The sequence below is a fragment of the Suncus etruscus genome, chromosome 15 (assembly GCF_024139225.1).
Source record: "Suncus etruscus isolate mSunEtr1 chromosome 15, mSunEtr1.pri.cur, whole genome shotgun sequence".
In the NCBI taxonomy this organism is placed as follows: domain Eukaryota; kingdom Metazoa; phylum Chordata; class Mammalia; order Eulipotyphla; family Soricidae; genus Suncus; species Suncus etruscus.
The window spans coordinates 22,152,025-22,172,495 of NC_064862.1; the positions used below are offsets into that span (position 1 = coordinate 22,152,025).

The 20,471-nt window shown below is 56.6% G+C and overlaps 1 protein-coding gene across 1 annotated transcript; it reads left to right on the plus strand.

The window, feature by feature from the left end:
* The first annotated feature begins 1,042 nt into the window (after positions 1-1,042).
* Positions 1,043-20,232, plus strand: RAB35 (RAB35, member RAS oncogene family). Its single transcript, XM_049788870.1, has 6 exons — positions 1,043-1,152; positions 9,564-9,614; positions 13,083-13,206; positions 17,025-17,149; positions 17,232-17,356; positions 18,235-20,232. The coding sequence occupies exons 1-6, from the start codon at positions 1,101-1,103 to the stop codon at positions 18,361-18,363; spliced, it is 606 nt and encodes a 201-aa protein (XP_049644827.1). The 5' UTR covers positions 1,043-1,100; the 3' UTR covers positions 18,364-20,232.
* The last annotated feature ends 239 nt before the right edge of the window (positions 20,233-20,471 follow it).

The window sequence follows — 20,471 nt, forward strand, 5'->3', positions numbered from 1 at the left end:
AGCATCAGGCAAGCCCCCCACAAACAAAAACAAACAACAGAAAGAAAGCCAAAAAAGGAGGCCAGACCTGGAGCGCCAGCCAGCACGGCGGGGTGGGGCGGGCGTTCGCCCCGCACGGGAAGGACCCGGGTTCGATCCCAGGCATCCCGTGAGGGAGGCGAGGGTCCACCCCGAACCTGCCAGGAGCTATCTGAGCGCCTCAAGGCGTGCCCCCCCCCAAAAAAAAACAAGAACAAGAACGAGACCCCATCTAGGTTTCCTCCGAGAGGTTCAGACCGGACCCAGCGGCAAACAGCGGCCCCGGGGCCAGCCTCGTTCTGGGTCGAGCCTCGTTCTGATTCAGCCTCGTTTTGGCCTCAGCCTCGTTCTCGTTCCCGCCGGCTCGTCCCGTCCCGTCCCGTCCCGTCCCAGCCCAGCCCGCTTGCATGCACGTTCGCTCGCTCGCTCACTCCCGGGCAGGCGGCCGCGTCCGTGCACCGCACGCAGGTCGAGAGGGGTCGCCCCTCGCGGATGGAGGAGCGAATCATGAGGCGCCCCAGGCTCTTCGGGGTTCCTCCGGCCTCCACTCGCTCCCCGCAGCGATCCGGCTCGACAACCGCCGGATAGACTTCCTCAAGAGGGCGGCGATGACAAGGCGGCCGCCGCCGGCACTGCGCAGGCGCGTGAGGGGCGCCGCTAGTGGGCGGGTCGGGGCGGGCGCGGCCCGGGCTTTCCCGAGTGCGCAGGCGCGGCGCCTGCGCAGTGGCGGGCCGGGGGCGTGGCCTGCGCGGCGCCTGCGCACTTTTGGGGCGGGGCGGGCGGGCCTGAGGCGGCGGCGGCGGCGGCGGCGGCGGCTGAGGAGACTGAGGAGGAGGAGGAGGAGGCGGCGCAGGGCGGTCGGGCGGGCGGGCGGGCGGCGTTCCTGTCAGTTCCGGCTGTTTGTTCCCGAAGGGAAGAGAAGGGAAAGGAAGCGAAGCGAGGGGATCGGCCGCTGCCGGCGCAGCCGTCCGGGCCGGAGCGACGGAGCGCGAGGAGGCCAGCCCGACCCCGACCCCGACCCCGGCCCCGACCCCGGCCCCGGCCCCGGCCCCGGCCCCGGCCCCGGCCCCGACCCGCCCGCCATGGCCCGGGACTACGACCACCTCTTCAAGCTGCTCATCATCGGCGACAGCGGTGAGGCCCGGCGCGCCCGACGCGCCCCACCCGCCCGGCCCCGGGTTCGAGTCCCCCAGCACGGCCCGGCCGCCCGTTCGCGCGCGCCGTGACCTTGCGCAAGTTTGGCCCTCGCCGGCCGCCGTCCTCCCCCCCCGCCCCCGGGGGACGCGGGACCCGCCAGTGCGACCCTTGGCCCGCGCACGCGGAAGGAGGGAGCGAGCCCCGGAAGCAGCAGCGTGCGTGTGGATAGGGCCCCCCTGACCCACCCACCAAGCCGACTCTGGGGGCTCTGCCTTGCCCTGCCCTGCCCTGCCGTCGCCCGAGGATCGGCAGTGGGGTGGGCTTCCCCGCAGCCCCACCCGCCTTTTCCCACCGACAGCTTCCCCCAAGACGATGCCCGGGAGGGACCCCGCCTGGTTGTTCACACGGGGACCCTCTCATCCCTGCACCCCCGGCCCACCTGATATTGGTGTCTGCACCGCACCATCTTCCTTCCCCATCCAGAATGAAGCAGGCAAGGCCCTGGGGGTCCTGGAGGTCTCCCAAGTGGAGTGTAGGCACCGCCACCCACCCCTCACCCACCTTGTGTGGGGTGGCTAAAGGGTTCGTAGAGGTTTCGGGGTTCCTAGCCGGGAAGGGAGCGCACCTGCTCACACACACACACACACACAGGTTAGACCCGGAGCGTGGACTGGGGTGGGGGGGCCTGGTGAGGCCCCTCATCAGTTTGGAGGACCCCAAAGCGGTCAGGGGTTTGTTTGGGAGGGCTCGGAGCTGGGTGGGTTTTTGATCTCCCTGACGCGCCGGGCTGGGCTGGCTGGGATGTGGTTGGCGGTTTGGATCAGTTGAAGGATGGCTGAGGTTTCTGTGGTTCCTGGTGGGGAGCGAGGGAAAAGTTAGGGGCTGACTTGGGAGCGGAAGAGAGGCGGAGGGAGATTCAGGTAGGAGAAGCTGGAAGGGGGGACACAGCCAGCCAGGACCCCGACCACAGTGCTCCTTGGTCTGGAGGCACCGGCGCCGGGATGGCATTCTCTGTGTTTTCCCATTTGGGGGCCACAACCAGCCGTGCTCGGGGCTTGCTCTTGGCTCTATGCTCAGCCATAGTCACACACCGTAGGACCATACAATATGGGATGCCGGGAATCGAACCTAGGTTGTCCGCATGCAAGGCAAACACCTTACCACTGTTACTGCTCTCTCTCTTTTTTTTAAAGTCAACCCACTGTGGTCACCAGTCTTTCTTTAATCCTCCGCACGATATCTAGGACCTGTGTTTTTTAATATTTTTGGTTTTGGTTTTTGGCCACACCCTGCGAGGCTCTGGGCTTACTCCTGGCTCTGTGCTCACAGATCACTCTTGGCGGGGCTGGAGGGGAACCGTGTGCAGTGTTGGGAGGATCAAACCTTTGTCGGCTGTGTGCAAAATAAGTGCCTTAAGTCCTGTACTAATAATCTCCCTGGTCTTGTGCCTGGATGATCCAGAAATGAAAAACACCAACTCGGGAAGAAACTGTAGCTTGTGGCTGTGCTCCTGTGTCCGGCCCCTGATCTCGAACTGCACTTTGCGATGTTTTTTTTTTTTTTTTTTTGGTTTTTGGGCCACACCCAGTAACGCTCAGGGGTTACTCCTGGCTATGTGCTCAGAAGTTGCTCCTGGCTTGGGGGACCATATGGGACACCGGGGGATCGAACCACGGTCCGTCCAAGGTTAGCGCAGGCAAGGCAGGCACCTTACCTTTAGCGCCACCGCCCGGCCCACACTTTGCGATGTTTCCCCCTCAGTGGCCAGGTGTGCGGGAAAACTCCTGGGACCAATGTTTAGGTGGCCTGGGCCCTAGATCAGACTCTGGAGTCCTCGAATTCTGCCTCCCTTGTGGAGGGAAACTGAGACCAAGGCTGGGGAGGCAGAGGTTTTCCTGACAGGGAAGGCTCATGGCTGATAGCCGAGGAGATGGGGAGACGGAAAGATGGTCCTCCTGGATCCTCCAGCCAGGCTTTGGCAGCAGAGCCAAGAAGTGGGTGTCTGGATGCTGCCTGCGGGGTTATCTAGTCTTGTCCCAGACACCCTCGTATGGTTTGTCAGATAAAGAAAGGAGGGCTCAGAGGTCGATGGATTTGTCTGAGGGGAAATGGGGAGTCACTGCACGTGAACGCTCTATGTGAGCAGCTGGTGCCAGACCTGGCAAACTGTTGGGTCCCCTGCAAGTGTTCATTTCTTCCGAAATCCCGAGTTCTTCTTCCCACTCGGCCACATTGCACGTACTTCTGGAATAAATCCCTTCAGCTCTTGCAGCTCATCTTCTTGCCTAGGGTTCTACACTTTCTCTTGGGCTTTGCTTTTTATGGTGAGGGGGCGTGTCCGGGCCTCCTGCAATGCTCTGGGCTTACTCCTGAGTCAGTGCTCAGGGCTCTCGCGCTCCAGGCGGGGGTTGTTGGAGGAACATACGTGGTCCTGCGGACTGAACCGGAGCCATCTGTACGCAGGGCTTGCACTCTCTCCTGTCCCCTCTGATGTTCTTCTGGTATTTTTCCTGGCTTATAATCCTGTTTCATCAGATCCACAGGGATCACCATTCTTTCTCTCGTCTGGAATTGGAGGTCCCAGGGGCCCTCAGTTCTGGGTAAATCCTCTGCTGACTCGTGAGTAAACTGTGGCTCAGAGTGAGGAAGTAGCTTGTCTGAGATTATACAGTGAACTAGTTGGTGAGACAGGATTAAAATGGAACGACTTGACTCCCAAGACCTGAGGGTCTACAACAGTTTATTTTTTTTGTTTGTTTGTTTTGAGCATCTGGTGGCACTCAGGGCTTAATTCCTGGTTCCTGGTTCTGTGCTAAGGCATCATTCCTGGCAGTGTTGTGGGATTCCAGGGATCAAATCCGTATGTGCTGCATGCTAGGCAAATGCCCTCCCCCTTGTACTATCACTCTGGTCCCAGTCTGGACTATTTTAGAATTGAAGCAAAGAGAAGTCCTGAAGGGGGACCCTAGGAGGAGCTGGCCTGAAACAGGGACAGACTTTTTAGGAGTGAGCAGGGTGGGTTTGGGTCAAACCCAGCAGTTCTCTAAGTCTCCTCTTGGCTTGATGCTCAGGGGTCACTTCTGGGAGTGGTCTGGGGGGGGGGTTATGCAGTGTTGAAGATGAAACCAAGCCTCCCGCATGGAAAGCGAACAGGCAGGGACTTTCTGTGGAAGTGGCTTGAGGACCTGAGAATCTGTATGGCCAAGATGGGGGGGTCACTGGGCAGGGGCTGCTGTGGGGAGGAGGACAGTGATGCCCGGAGTGGTGGCAGGCTTGCAGGAAAACAAATCTGCGAATGAGTCAGGGTAAATCTGTGTCCTGCCAGAAGGCACCGGGCTGCTGGGCCTGAGCTTCTCTTAGGGAAAGGGAAAGATGGCGGGGTGGCTGGATCTCAAACCTCCTGGTCGTGGCCGTGGGCTGTGGTCAGGGCAGATTGGTGCCTTTCACTTCCTGCGGGAGACCCATGCTGGGCTGTGAAGGGTGGTGGAGTGGCCAAGGAGGCCTTCGCCAGTATATTTTGGAGATGCCGTTTCTGTTGCTGCTTTGAGGGAGAAGAGGCACGTCTCCTGGGGTGGGGGGGAGTGGTGGTGTTAGTGGTGGTGGTGTTTTCTTTTGCCTTTCAAAGTGAAAAGCAATGGCGGAAATCGACAGCAGGCCTGGAGCAGTATGACTGAGTGGCCTAGTAGTTTCCAGCAGCTGTGCAGAGGAAAGAGTACAGGGGTGAAGAGAGGGGTCCTGCTGCTCACTGCTTCACACGCCAGGCACCCCTAGATCCAGGGCAGTTAGGTAAAACTCAGTGACCAAAAAAGCAGAAAAGATTCTGTGGCTTCCCCAAACTTCAGAAATGGGTCTGTTGGCTGGTGTTAGTGCTGCTTATTCGTCTGCCAGGTTGGCTGGGGCTCAGTCACCAGTTCATTCAGCTGTTTCAGTGGTGCCTGCCGGATGACAGGCCCAGGTGACAGACCGTGTGTGCCTGTGAGTCCTCCTTCCCGAGGAACTCACAGCCTGTGTCCCCAACTCTAGCGTTTGCCTTAGTCAGCACACCCACCAGGCTCCAGGAGGAAGCCAAGGAGCCTGCAGGGTGCGCGTTGGGTGTTGGCCCTGGGCAGAGCAGGGTGAGGGATGAGGGACTGGGCCCAGCGCTGGGCGCTCCTTAGTTCATCAGGAAGACAGCAATGAGGAAGTGGCTGGGAGCTAGTGTGCAGCCGGCCCAGGGCCTAAGCAGCAGGTAGCATGGGGACAGGACAGGACTGGTCTGTCCAGACCACACCCCCAGCCTGCCGGTGAGGGGAAGACCCAGAGCCACACCACGGAGCAGATTCTGGCCCCCTTTACAGACTAGGCACGCATGCACGGGAGTCCCCACCAGAGGTCAGTGAGGACAGCTGGGAAAGGCCACCCAGGGTTAGTCAGTGGTGGAGTGCAGTGGGAATGGGCGGGTCAAATCCTCTTAGCTCCTCTCCAAAGACAGGCACATGCACTGATGGCGATGTATCTTTGGTGGCCCTCAGAGACCATGCAGGAAGGCGGCCTCACGCCTGATTTGGTAGTATCGAAGCAGCAGCCAGTCCCCGAGGCATCTGGGAGCTGCTTTCAGTCTCTGTCCTCCACTTCCTGAAACACTCCCAGGCAGTCAGTGTGTTGGAAAGAGCTTTAGGGCCTGGAGCAGACAACGGGAGCCCAGTTCTCTCTGCACTTCCTGCAAGCCCTAGACAACTCCTTGCTGTCGCCGCTGTCTCTCTCTCTCTCTCTCTCTCTCTCTCTCTCTCTCTCTCTCTCTCTCTCTCTCTCTTCTCTCTCTCTCTCTCTCTCTTCTCTCTTTCTCTCTCTTCTCTTCTCTTCTCTCTCTCTCTCTCTCTCTCTCTCTCTCTCTCTCTCTCTCTGCTGCTGCTGCTGGTGTGTGTGTGTGTGTGTTGGGCCATACCTGGCTATGATGTGAAAAGGAGGCAGAGTGTGTGTGTGTGTGTGTGTGTGTGTGTGTGTGTGTGTGTGTGTTTTGGGCCATACCTGGCTATGATGTGGAAATGAGGCAGTAAGGCATCAGAAATCAAACCTGGGTTGGCCATGTACAAGGCGAACACCTTATGTACTGTACTATCTACTAGACTTTTGGATTTTTGTTGGTCTTGGTTTTGGTTTTGGTGGTACCAGGAATTTTGAGGCCCTACGGAACTACACCCCTAGCCCCAATAGCTTCTTGGTACTTCAACTGTTTCGTTTTTTGGGCCACCTCTGGTAGTATTCAGGACTTCCTCCTGGCTCTTACTCAGGAATCACTCCTGCCAGGGTTTGGGGGATCATAAATGTTGCTGGGGTCGAACCCGGCCATCTGTGTCCCAGGCAGGCGCCCTTCTCACTATACAGTCACTTGACCCTTGGTGCCTCCTTTTCAGAGCTGTCTTTGATTTTGGACCATACCCGGTGGTTCTCAGGGGTTACTCCTGGCTCTGTGCTTAGAAATCACTCTTGGCAGGCACGGGGGACCATATGGGATGCCGGGATTCAAGCCACTGTTGATCCTGGGTTGGCTACTTGCAAGGCAAATGCCCTACCACTGTGTTATCTCTCCTGCCCTTCAGAGCTATCTTTGAGGGGTTTGGAGCAACTTAGTGGTGGGGTACGATAGTTCTTGCCTTACATGTGTGAGGCTCTGGATTCCGTGTCTGACACTGCACAGTCCCCCAAGCACCACTGGGTGTGCCCCCATACAGGAGGTGCAGTTGGGATTTCAGAGAGAATTCAGAGAGCTGAGCATAAGCTTTGTGCAGTAGGCCTGGGCTCCTTCAGCTCTGCATGTCCCCCAAGCCCAGAGATTGCCACAGAGCCAGGAGTAGCCCCGGAGAACACTGGTTGGACCTCCCTTTCCTCCCTTAACACATGCAGTTGGAACTGTGGAAGTGTCGCCAAAGCGCCTACCATACTCTGCGCTTTCCATGGAAGACGAATTCTTTCCTCCTCTGACCACTTGACTCAGCTGTCCTTGGGGTTGGGGTGGGACAGGAGAGCCTGGGCAGGTGTGCCCGCCACAAGGCTGCATTTCTGCAGAGGGGAAGGGAAGCCGAGCTCCTTGGGATTCAGCCTCCTCTCAGAACAAATGTACCTGATGGTGCTGTGGTGAGCGAGATGGTCTGGCCCTGGGAGGGTGCGAGCAGGGCCGGTGGGGGTGAGGAGGACACCTGCTCCCCACCGAGCCAGCACAGTGAGGTCATCCGGGGAAGTGACTTCTGTTGCCTGGTCTGTTCCTCCTCACCTGAGGAAGGGCCCTGACGTCTCCTGGATGATTTCAGGCTCAGACTGTCAGGTTCTGCGTGTGCTGAGTGGTTGTCCAGAACCATTAGGGTTTTGTTTGTTTTGGGGTCACATCTGGAGGTGCTCAGGGACTGTTTGTGTGGCTCTGCACTCAGAAATGATTTCTGGCAGGCTCAGGGGACTATATGGGATGCCAGGGCTTGAACCCAGGTCTGCCTTGTGCAAGGCAGACAGCCTGCCTGCTGTGCTATCGCTCTGGCCTCATGGGCCCATTAGTTTAAACCTCCTTGGTTTCCCCGTTCACTTACTTGCCATAACACCCCCACATACAAACACCACTAGATCTCCCTCTGGTTTTTGGGTCAGCCTTCAGCACGCGTGGGCTTGAGTCTGGGCCCAGCCCTCCTCCAGAGAGTATGGAAGTTGCGTGGAAGAAGGAGAAGGCCAGAGATCGGAGGCCGAGTGCTGGTCTGGGGATGGTCTCGGAAACAGAACAGTGGATAAGGAAACTGTGGTACATCTACCCAGATACTATCTAGCTGCTAGCGAAAACGAAGTCATGAAATTTGCTTATATCTGGGTAGACATGGGGAATATCATGCTGATTGAAATGAGTCTCAGGGAAGAGGTACAGACACAGTGTAATCCCACTCATCTGTGGGATACTTAAGAAACAAACCCAAAACTCTAGAAATGATGGTTGGGAAGTGCAGTTAGGACAGAGAAGGAACCATTAGGACAGATAGTTGGAAATGATCTGTACCAGAAGTGGCAATTGAAAGGAAGTAAAGTGACATGTGATACCACCCTTCAGGAACAGTATTGTAAACCATGGTGTCTGAAAGGAAGAAAGGGAAGGGGTGTCTGACATAGAGACAGGATGGGAGTGGGGCGCAATGGGGGAGACTAACTGGGGAAACTGGTGGTGGGAAAGGAACACTGGTGAAGGGAGGGTGGGTGTTGGAACATTGTATGACTGACACTCAACTGTCAACTGTTTTTTTGTTATTTTATTATTATTATGTTTTTTTTTGTGGGGACACACTCAGTGGTCCTCAGGGGTTACTCCTGCTCTGCGCTCTTGGGTTTTTCCTCTGGGATGCTAAGGATTGAACCTGGGTTGTCCACATGCAAGGAAATGCCCTCCTCTCAGTGCTGTTGCTCCAACCTCTGTCATTGTTTTGTTTTCTTTGGGTTTAGATTTTAAGCCACTCCCTGCAGGGCTCAGAGGTTCCTCCTGGCTCTGTGCTCAGAAATTACTCCTGGTGGGCTCGGGGTACCACATGAGATGCTGGGGATCGAACCTGGGTTAGTTGTGTACACTCATTGTCCTATGGCTCTGGTCTAGTTTTTGTTTGTTTGTTTCAGTATTTTTTTTTTTTGTTTTGTTTTTGGTTTTTGGGTCACACCCGGCAGCACTCAGGGGTTACTCCTGGCTCTATGCTCAGAAATCGCTCCTGGCAGGCTCGGGGGACCAGATGGGATGCCTGAATTCGAACCAATGACCTTCTGCATGAAAGACAAACACTTTACCTCCATGCTATCTCTCTGGTCCCTTCAGTAGTTTTTTTTTTTTTTTTTTAACTCTGATGATTTAATTAATAATTTAAGGGTCTGGAGCAATTTAAGGGGTGGTGCAAGTGGTAAGGCGTCTGCCTTGTGGACGCTAGCTTAGGATGGACTGCAGTTCGATCCCCTGGCGTCCCATATGGTCCACCAAGCCAGGAGCGATTTCTGAGTGCAAAGCCAGGAGTAACCCCTGAACATCACAGGGTGTGGCTCAAAAAACAAAACAAAACAAAAATTTAAAAAAGATGGTCTAGGGGCCTGGAGAGATAGCACAACGGCGTTTGCCTTGCAAGCAGTCGATCCAGGACCAAAGGTGGTTGGTTCGAATCCCCCGTGCCTGCCAGGAGCTATTTCTGAGCAGACAGCCAGGAGTAACCCCTGAGCACCGCCGGGTGTGGCCCAAAAATCAAAAAAAAAAAAAAGATGGTCTAGATGTGTGGTTGGATGGGGAGACACGAGAGGCAGCACTGAGGAGAGGTGGGCTCTGCCGAAATGCGTCTAGGGCTGGGGTCTGGCTGTCTGTTCCCTGGAGGGCCAGGCTGGAGGGCGGGACCCTGTGCCTCATCTGATCTCCTGCCTCTTTCCTGCAGGTGTGGGCAAGAGCAGTTTATTGTTGCGTTTTGCGGACAACACTTTCTCAGGTGAGTGCCCCAGCCTCGTTCCCATCTCCTGGTAAGGGAGAAGCAGAAGCGAGCAGAGGCTAGAAGTCCCTGTCATCCGTCTCAGTCTGGCTTGCATCAAATAGATGTTCTTGCAGGCTCATTCTCTCCCAGTGTCCTATCATGCCCCAACTAAGTGTTTGTTTTAAAAAAAAAAATCACAAGTTGGCACATGCCAACATGAAATTTCCCACAGGAGATTTTAGTAAAGTAGAAAATGAAAGCCAGATTTGGGCGCTGTACACTGCTCTCCTCCTTCCTCTGTACTTTAGGCCCCTTTGAAGGCCAAGCCCTCCCCCACATACATCAGGCCACAGGCCCCACACCAAATGGCGCTCAGCGGTTATTCCTGGCTCTGCGCTCAGAAATCGTTCCTGGCAGGCTCAGGGATCCCAGGGATCAAACATGGTTCCTTCCTGGGTTGACATTGTGCAAGGCATATGCCCTACCACTGTGCATTCACTCTGGCCCTACACAGGCCCCATTTCTCTGGATTTTCTGGCTCATGCCTGGCTGCACATCACTGCTTAGCAGTGTTCTGGAGAGGTGCTGTGCTGGCTCAGTGCTGCATTTCTGGGGACATGTGTGTGTGTCAGTTGTGGTATAGAAGGGAAGTTGCTGGGGTATAGAAGGGAAGTTGCTGGGGCCTGGGGGTCCATGCATCTGAGTCTTCCATCACTCTGGCCGACGCTTCTTTCGCAGAAGCAGCACTCACGGCAGCTGCTCCCAGGGGAGGAAGGAGCCGAAGGGGGCCCTAGTCCACCCGGTGCTGAGGCAGTGGGTGAAGGAAGCTGGCACAGCTCATGTTGGCTCCGTGACTCCCCCGTCACCTGCCGCAGGCGCGTCAGCCCTAGGTCATGTGCACAGGGCTGCCTTGTGAGTGGTGAGGGGAATTTCCTCTAATGTGGTCGTAGCACTGGCCTCAACCAGGAAGTGATTACAAGGCTCCTAGGAAGTAGGTTTTGCCCTCTTGCTCTCTGGGGCTATGACCCTGTGCTGCCACAGGTGGTGGCATTGGGAAGAGGGAGCGGGGTCCCCTGTGCGGCTCCTCTGCCATCTGGTCAGGGAGAGACCCTGACGAGTTGTCTGGGTGCAGGATGGGGAACTGCCGAGAATAGCCCCGTGGTTTGTGCTGCTGCTGCTGCTGTCTGAGCTAGGAACCTTCCTCTTCCTCCTCCTGTCTGGCCTTTCCTTCCTGTCAGCTTTTGGCTCCTGAAGGCACTTTTGTGGGTACCCGCACCCCATAGTCTGCCCCTATCCTCTTTGCATGGCTCTCATTGGCCTTGTCTGCAACCTTCCGCCCACCCCGGCCTCTGACCTCTCACCAAGGCTCAGTTGTGGTGGGTCTGGCCTTTCTCAGTTGCTGCCACCCCCATTTTGTGGGATGTGTTGGAGACGAACCCAGAGCCACAGAGCTGCAAGCCTAGGCCCTCTTCCCCCTCCCTCCCTCTCCTCTTCCCTCCTTGTGGCCATCAAGTCAGCACCAGGAAGGCCGGTTTCCCACCCTCTGTCCCATCTCTCCAGCCCAGTTGCCTTTTCTTGCCGAAGCAACAGGTCCAGTGGGGTTGGCCCGACCCTGCTGTGGCCCTGGGGCCCGGAGCTCTTTGACGGGGGAGCTGCCCTGCACATTGTAGGGCAATGGTAAGGTCCTGCTTCTGCATTGCCAGCACGTCAGCAGGGTCCCCAACCGAAACTGACCTCTGAGCCTCTGGTGGGACAGTTCTGCCTGCGAGAGAAACGCTGGTTTTCGGAGCTGAGCTCTGGGCCTCGCTCCAGTTTCCTCTCCCTGTTCTTTGGGTTTTGACTCGCTCCTGCTTCAGCACCGCCCACCCGGGCCCTTGGTGTTCCTGTCTGTGCCAGCTGCCTGCCAGATGCTGTCTTGCCACGAGACTGGACCCCCCCCCCCCCCCCCCCCCCCCGGCTTTGTGCGTGGCCTTTCTGTGGCCTGTGCACCTCACCCAGCCTTTGACAGCCAACTTGCTCTTCTAAGCCAGGCCCAGAATGACTTCCTGTGGAGGTTCTGGCTGAGGTCCGCCCACCTCGAACTTTGACCTTCCATACAGGGCACTTCCTGCTCTGCCTGTGTGTCTGAAACTTGGTTCTTTGGCCAGCACCAAAGAAAGCAGGAAGATGAGGCCTTTTTTGTTCTTTCTTGTGTGGGGGCTTTTTTGTTTTGTTTTGTTTTCTTGATTTTTGGGCCACACCCCATGCTGCTTAGGCCTGCCTTCCTCTGGTTCTGTGCTTAAGGCTCCTTCCCGGCAGGCTCTGTCTGGGACCACATAGGGTGCTGGGCATTGAACCCAGGTCAGCCGCGTGCAAGGCAAGTGCCCTACCTGCTGTACTAGTTCTGCAATATGAGTGTTTCGTAGAGCCAGACTCCCCCACCCCTTGTTTTTTTGTTTTTTGTTTTTTGGGCCACATCCGCCAGCGCCCAGGGTTCCTCCTGGCTCAACGCTCTGATACTGCTCCTGGCAGGCTCGGGGGACCATATGGGACACCAGGATTCAAACCAACCACCTTAGGTCCTGGGTCAGCTGCTTTCAAGGCAAATGCCACTGTGCTATCTCTCCGGTCCCTTTTTTCTTTTCTTTTTAATTAAAAACATTTCTTTTATCTTTGGGTGTTTGGGTTACATCTAGCAGTGGTGCTCAGGGTTTATTTCTGTCTCTGTGCTCAGGGATCACACCTGGAGGAGGTTTGGGTCAGCCACATGTTGGGCAAGCGCCTTGCCTCCACTGTTTTGTGTCTCTGGTTCTGTGTCAGGCTTTCCCACACCTGAATTGGCTCCTTCAGGATGGAGTTCTTGCTCCCCCTTCTGCACAGATGCCCTAGATGCCACTTCCAGGGCAGCTCGCACCCCTCATAGAAGCCCTTGGGCACCTCCCAGCCCCCCCAAGCCCCAGCTCTCAGCAATGACCCAGAGAATACTGAGGCCCCACTGCCTGGCTGTCCCCATCCCCCAGCTCTCCCTCACCCACACACCCCATTGCTGTTTCTGCTCCCCCGTGTCTCCTTGGCCTTCAAGCTGCAGGTCTTAACTTGTTTGTTAAGAAGTTAATTTTATGGGTCATTTAGATTTGGGGACTGGATAGAAAAGAGGAACCTTGAGTGAATACTAAATTCACCACTGTTCTCAGGCCCTTCAGACTCAGGGAATACGTGTGTGTGTGTGTGTGTGTGTGTGTGTGTGTGTGTGTGTGTGTGTGTGTGTGTGTGTGTGTGTGTGACACTCAGGGAATATGTGTGTGTATGTGTGCATATGTATGTTGTGTGTATATTTGTGAGTATGCATGCATGAGGACTCTCCCCTTTATTGCTAATTATGTGTCCATCCACCCTCCCCTTGACCATGTGTTGTAGCTGAGGGACCCTGGTTTATCTGGCCTTGGCCCTTGACTGTGGGCTGGGTGCCATGCTAAATTGTGTGTTTGTCTCTGTGTATGTGTGCAGGCAGCTACATCACCACGATCGGAGTGGATTTCAAGATCCGGACCGTGGAGATTAACGGGGAGAAGGTGAAGCTGCAGATCTGGGACACGGCGGGGCAGGAGCGCTTCCGCACCATCACCTCCACGTGAGTCGATGGACCTGAATTGGGGTTGGGTGGGTGGGGTTCTGAACCAGGGATCCGGAACCCCCTGCTGGCTGTGGGATCTGCTCTGTCCTTACTCTTGGAGAACTGAGAGGAGGGTGGGGCTGGGCCGGGTGTGGCCAGTAGTGAGGCCTGTGGTGAGGCCTGGCACGGGGGCTGACTGTTCCTGCCATGTAGCCACCTCTCCCCCAGAATCTTTCAGTGCCTCTCAGATGAGGTTGTGGGGCTACTGGCTTCGAGGAGGGGAGACACTACCCTGCGCTGCCATGACTGGTGACTGTCAATGGTGACATCTGCAGTTGCTGAGCAAGTTTGCCTCACATTGCTTCCCCTCACATCTTTTCTTGTTTGCTTTGGGGCCACATCCAGCGATGTGCAGGGCTTACTTGGGGTTCTGTGCTCAGGGATCACTCCATGGGGACTCGGGAAACCATATGGGGTGTTGGGGATTGAACAGGTGTTTTACATGCAAGGCAGACGCCCTCCCTCTGCGCTGCTGCTCTGGCCTCTGGCCCCTTACCCTGTTTCTTGGAGAAGCATCTCTGGAGAGTCCTGGATGGTCACCGGGGTGCAGCCGCTTCAGGAGCCGGCTTGCTTGCGACCTGCTGGCTTGCTGTCGCAGCACCTTGGCTCGCCTGCAAACGGGGACGTGTGTTGAAGCTGCAACAGCCGGGGGGGGGGGGGGGGGAGGCTGTGCAGGTCCTCCTGGCTCTGGGGCAGTTGTCAGCCCGGTTCCAGGAGAGACTGGGGCATTCAAGGCAGCTCTTCAGAATTCCTATTTCTGTTCCACTAGGTGACCTTGGGCAAGTCGCCTGAACTCCATTTCAGTTGCCCAGGGTGCTTATCTGTTTCTTTATTAGATTCTGGGGACACAACCAATACTGCTTGGGACTTAGTCCTGGCTCTCATTTGGGGCTCGGGGGACCATATAGGAAGGATGCCTGGGATCAAACTGGGTCAGTGGTATGCACAGCCAGCATCCTCCCCCGCTGTGCTATTGCTCTGACCCACCCTTTCGACCTTTTGTTATTTGCTAATGAGTTTATTTTGGGGTTTGGGGCCACGCCTAGCAGTGCTAAGGGGAGATGTGGGGTTGGAATCAAGCCTGGAGCTCCTGCACCCGCTCTTTGCAGTGTCTCCCTGGCCCCCCCGTACTGTTTGTCATTTCCACTGGCTCAGGAGCCTCTGGGGAGTCCTGTGCCCTGTTCATGGTGGGGCTGGGTGTGGGATGCCTTGGCAGTTGGTCAGTGGTGGGGCTCTGACGAGGGCCAGTGGCTGGAGGCTCCCCTTAGGGGGATAGTTCAGGCCTGGCAGCTGTCTCGGGACCATCAGGGTCTTGCTTGGTGGGGAGCATGAGAGGCTCAGAGAGTCTGGAGGTGCTAGGGGGCTGGAGCCTGAGTGGGAGAGAGGCTGCCTTGGAGGGCCCAAGCCTTCTCATTCTCTCAGCTGAGGGTCTGCTGGGCTTGGAGGCGCCATGGGCTTGGAACTGAGTTTTGGGGTGCCCAGGCCTACAGGCTGGAGTGAGACTAAGTCCTTGTTGTAGGTTGGGGTTCTACAGATGGGCCAAGCTCGTGACTCAGGGTTTCATCCATCCACTTTCTCTGTGACCATTAGGTCTTAGGCTTGGCGCCTCTTGCCTTCCTGCCTGTTGGGGATGCTGAAGGTCGCCTCACCCCTGGGGCCCTGGCTCCACTCTGGAGGACACTGGCAAAGAGGGAAGGACTGGCATGTATGACCTCCTTGATTGGGTGCTTGGCGGTCTGTGTCTGGTGGCTGGAGGAAGGGAAGTGCCTTAGTCCATGGCACTGGACCGTGAATGGCACCCAGACTGCAGCTTTTCAGGCTCTCAGAAGGACAGTAGTGAGTCGTATAGTCCGGTGCTGCAGGCTGAGGGAGAGGCAGGTGTCAGCATGGTCGCCTAGCCGGTTACAGGGCACCGCTGTGGTGTGTGACTATGAGCTCGGAGTGTGATGGGCACTGGGACCTTCACGCCCGTGAGCTCTCGGCAGAGGTGCCCTTGCTCAGTCATCGGTGGGCCTGGAAGTCCCAGGGACAGCGGGAGCTGTGTGCCGGGGCGAGGGGGGGACCGTACCTGAGACATCCTTGACCTTGTCCTTAGTGCAGGAGGGCAGGAGCCTCCGCATCCCAAGGGAGTGAATGTTAGGCTGAACTGGTGACACAGTCGCCCTCCCAGAGTGGCCAATAGAGGGCAGGGACCAGGGTGTGCCCTCCTCGTCCTGACTGCAGACTGGGGCTGGGGCCCTGGGGTGAAGACTGAGGAGGGAGACAAATTGGGCTCCTCCACACCAGCCGCTGGGGCTACCTCGCTGCCATCCTGGTTTTGTCCTCCTGTGTGTCCAGCAGTTTTACCCTGGTTATTTCCAGAGGTGGTGTTGGGAGGGGGCAGCTCTGGTGCAACGGTCTGGGGGCCAGTGATGCCTTTAGACCTTCTCTGTCTGTGCCACTGGCCCCAGGGACTCATGTGACCTGGGAGAGGACTATTGGCATCTTGGTGCCATGAAGACCTACCCACCCTCTGGCTTCAGGCCATGGCGTGCCTGCCTGAATGATGGCAGCCCAGGCTTGGCCCCCCTCCCATGCCCAGAGAGTTCCCGCCTGCCTGCCACTACGTGGAGGAGCCTAAGGGGCAGGTGAGAGGGTGCCTGCCCACCCGTCTTGGCAGTGCTTCTGGTGCAGGTGCCTCTGGTTTATTTTGTGCGTGTGGAGGGAAGGAGAAGCATTCCCAGTGGAGCTTGGGGATCCCTCGGGACCGTGCGGTGAGCGGAACTCCGGGCCTCCAGCACGCTAGAACCTCGGTGTTCTCGTCATTCCCTTCTCCCCATCATGCTGTGTGTGTAACAACAGGCTCTTATACTCCTGGTGCAGTGCTTGTAGGGTCCCAGCACACTAGTGTGGTGCCCAGTGCAGTGCCCAGCTGCCGAGCTATGCCACCAGGTGGGCACTCCATGCTCTGGTTTCTTCTCAGAACACCACTTGAGGAGTGAAAACATTTTGTTGTTGTTTGAGTTAGGAGTAAGTCTGCTGGTGCTTAGAGATTGTGTTTTGTTTAGTGAGGTAGCCACACCCAGCAGTGCTCTGACCACACGAGTGTCTTACCTGTTTGACTCAAGGATTGCTCTTAGGGGGACATTTGTTATGTGGTGCTAGGGATTGAACCTAGGGCAAGGCAAACACCTTAGCCGCTGTACTATCTCTCTGACCCTGGGGAAACTTCTTTGGTTTCTTTATTGGGTCACACCCAGAGGTATTCAGGGATTACTTCTGGCAAGGCTCAAGGGTTCATATGTGGTGCTGGGGATTGAACCTGGGTCAACCATGTGCAAGGCAAGCACCATTGTTGCGGTACTATTGCCCCTTTTAGTCAAAACAGTGAGAATACAATCTTTTTCTTTTTTCTTTTTGGTTTTTGGATCACACCTGGCAGTGTTCAGGGGTTATTCCTGGCTCTGTACTCAGAAATCACTCCTGGCAGGCTGGGGGGACCATATAGGATGCCGGGATTCAAACCACCGTCCTTCTGCATGCAAGGCAAATGCCTTAACTCCATGCTATCTCTCCGGCCCTGAATACAGTCTTTCAGTGAAAAGAATTGCTCTTCTTCCAAAAGCAAAGGCAAGAGCCTTGAGGAAGTTTCGAGCCAGTGGCTGACTCTGAGCCCCCTCGTTGCCCACTTGGGGCTGGGTGCAGTGGGGAAAGGATGGGGGATCGGGGGTGGACCGCTGAGCAGGCAAGTCCTGATCAAGAGGCTGCTGCACTTAGATGGACCCTCACCCTGACAGGTACTATCGGGGGACTCACGGTGTCATCGTGGTGTATGACGTCACCAGCGCGGAGTCCTTTGTCAATGTCAAGCGGTGGCTGCACGAGATCAACCAGAACTGCGACGACGTGTGCCGGATATTAGGTGAGGCCAGCTCCAGGGGCAGGGGGCAAGGGGTGGGGTAGGAGTGCAGGCGGGACTGATTCAGTTTCGTCTCACTCGGCAGTGGGCAACAAGAATGACGACCCCGAGCGGAAGGTGGTGGAGACCGAAGATGCTTACAAGTTTGCCGGGCAGATGGGCATCCAGTTGTTCGAAACCAGTGCCAAGGAGAACATCAACGTGGAAGAGGTGAGACCTTGGGTGAGAGTGGCCCGGACCCTCTCCAGCCTCCCGTGGTAACTGCTGAGGGCTCATGGCAGGGTTTGGCTCCTGTCCCAACAGCCTTCGAGGCCACTCAGTCCCACGGTGTCTAAAAGACATTATGATTGGATGTTGGGCTGCTTCCAGCTTTATGCTTGGTTATGTGCCGGAGGATCACTTCCAACCCACTGCTCAGGGGCCTGAACTGGGCCTGTGCTGAGCACAGCCAGTAGGCCAAGAGGGCCCTTATTCCCACTTATTTGAGGTCAATCCAGTGTTGCTCAGGGTTTACTTTGCCCAGGGATCACTCCTGGAGGGGCTCAGAGGGCCAAATGGAGCTTTTGGAATTGGCTCTGTGAAGTCAAGCACCCTCCCGGTGCTCTCTGCAGCCTCCTGCTTTCTTAAGTTTACGGGCTAGAATAGTACAGCGAGGAGGGCACTTGCCTTGCACGCAGTTGACCTAGGTTTCATCCCCTGCATCCCATATACTTCCTCTGAACATCAACCTCAAAAAAAAAAATTAAGTAGTAGAGCATTTTATTTAGAGAAATTTATGAGGGGTAGCGTGATGACACAGGGGCTTCAGCTAAGGAAACTCGTTTGCCAGAAGCTGGGACAACGTAGATCAGTCTCAAAACAGCTGCCAGCGGTCTGTCTCTCCCCCTCCCCCTCCCCATTGCCATGCTGCCTCCCTGCTCAAAGGCATTTCCTAACCTGCCTTTTGGGGGCACCTTCCTGCAGCAGTGGCACCCTGACAGCTCTGGGCAGGCCTGGGGGGAGTGGAAGTGTTGGCTGTTGGGGGGGGTGCTCCCCCATGGGCCTCCTGGCTCAGTCTGAGGCACTCCCTGCTCCCTTCCTCCTCACAGATGTTCAACTGCATCACAGAGTTGGTCCTCCGAGCCAAGAAAGACAATTTAGCCAAACAGCAGCAGCAGCAACAGAATGACGTGGTGAAGCTCACGAAGAACAGTAAACGGAAGAAACGCTGCTGCTAATGCCGCAGTGGCGGCAGAGACTGAACTGTGGCCGCTCCAGGCCCAGCCCGGGCCCGGGGGGGACAGGCGCAGTTTTGTGCCGTTATTTAAAGAATTCTCTCCACGTCTTTTGTATCGGGAGGCACCGTCAGCACTTCCCTCCCCTCTTCCCTTGAGTGCCAAGAAGGTGCTGGACAAGCCTGCCCTGCCCTGCCCTTCTGGTGCCCCTGACCCCGGCCAAGGCGCCCGGGCCCGGCGAGGACAATGCCAGCTGTGTGGACTGATTAACCAGATTTGTACATAATGTATATTGCTTTTAACGGCCACGTCCCCCTCGTCCTGCTCCGGCTTTGCCTCCTCAATGCCAACCTGCTGCAGCAGTCCTGTCTCATCCCATTCCCTTCTACACCTTCGGCTTTTGGAGGAGACAGGCCTGGCATCTTGCTGGGGTGGGTCCCGTGCTTAGCATTCTCTTTCTCCCCTCCAGGCTGTGGCAGTCCTTGGCGCAGAGGGTCTCTCCAGGGACTCTTCCCAACCCAGTTCCTGCCCCTCAGTACTGCAGAGGGAGTCACTCCGGCCCTTCGGCCCTCAGGTTTCTTGTCCTGCCTTCTCAGGGCCTCCGAGCTTAAATTAAATGCCTGGAAGCCGGGGCTGCTTATATAGACCAACGAGCGGCGGTTCCCACAGATAGGGGGTGTGTGTGCGGGGGCAGGCATCGTGGGGCGGGTGGGCAGACAGGAGCCTCATTTTAACTGGTAAAATGGAGCCAAATCAAATGATGGTCCTCATCCTTATTTTCCTGAGTGGCAGCAGTGGCTTCCCACTCTGGGGCCTGTGTTTTTAGAAAAAGTGAATGGCTTCCTGTCATTGTGGGCTTTTGGCAAAGCAGCTGCCTGCCTGGCCTGGCTGCTTTTTGGGAAAGGGGCCCCCCGCCTTGTCTCTGCTGGACCAAGGCCTCGGGTTTCTGCTGCAGCTGTAGAGACTGGACCCGGGTGTGGACAAGGCAAGGCAGGTTTGTTCTGTCGGTTCCTTAGTTAAGCTGGGAATGTGCCAGGGAGCCAGCTCTACCCCACCTCTGTCCCCAGGAGGAGAAACTGGGGTTCCCTGTCCTCAATGACCAGAGGCCCCCCTCAGGACATTTCATTTCCCTTCCTCCCCCCCCCCCCCAAAGAATCATGTTATCTGGGAGTAATTTATTTTAACATCGCGTGTTAGGAGGTTTCTTTTCCCGGGTGATTCCCAGGCTAAGCCTTGATTGGACAATCATCACAGGCCGTGTGCAGATTTCCCACGTTAACCTTGTGGACGGGTTTTTAATCAAAGAGCCGGGTGTTCGGAGCCCAGACTGCCGAGAGCCTGAGGGAGCGATGGGTCTTCTCCTCCAAGCAGTAGGTGGGGTGGGGGCAACGGGCCTGGGAACTCGGTGCTGCGGGGCCCACCTGCCTGCCTCGTTCCCAGGACCCTGGTGATGGTGGTTGTGGGTTCCGGAAGGACAGGGATGCAGAACCTGGAGTTCCAGGGGTGGTGTTGGCCGCAGACACTCGATTCGGAGTCTGGGGCCGCCAGTATGGCCGTGCTTGCAGATCCAAGCGGTGAGGATGGGGGTCCTGGACAATCTGGCCGCCCAGAGCCCACTGTGGCTTCTGGCGGCAGGACATGGACCCCAGTGGCGGGTGATTTGGCGACTGCCTGTCCTGCTGAGTATCACGCATGATTTGGGGTGGGGGAGGGGCTTACAGGCTCAGACCGTCTGGTGTCCTGGTGGATCTGATGTGAAATTCCCGTTGAACAACAAAACTTCAATGGTTTGCTAGGACTATTTCTGTATCGAAAGTTTCTAATGATGCTTTTTAAAAAAAAATACTAAAAATAAAGGTTCAAGCTGCCAAATCTTCTGGCGTTTGTTTCCTCTCCTCCAGCTGTGCTCCAGGTGGTCCAGGCTACTTTCTGACCCACCAGGCCCAGCACAGGTTGCCCCAGGCCCACAGGCACTCAGACCCCAAGCTTGTTTTCTCCACGGGAAGCTGGTCGAGCCTCCGTTCGGCTGCACTGCCGGGTCACACGCGAGATGCGGCAGCAGAGGAAGTTGCCTGTTTACTCTGCGCACCCGGAAGGATGCAGTGTGGGTC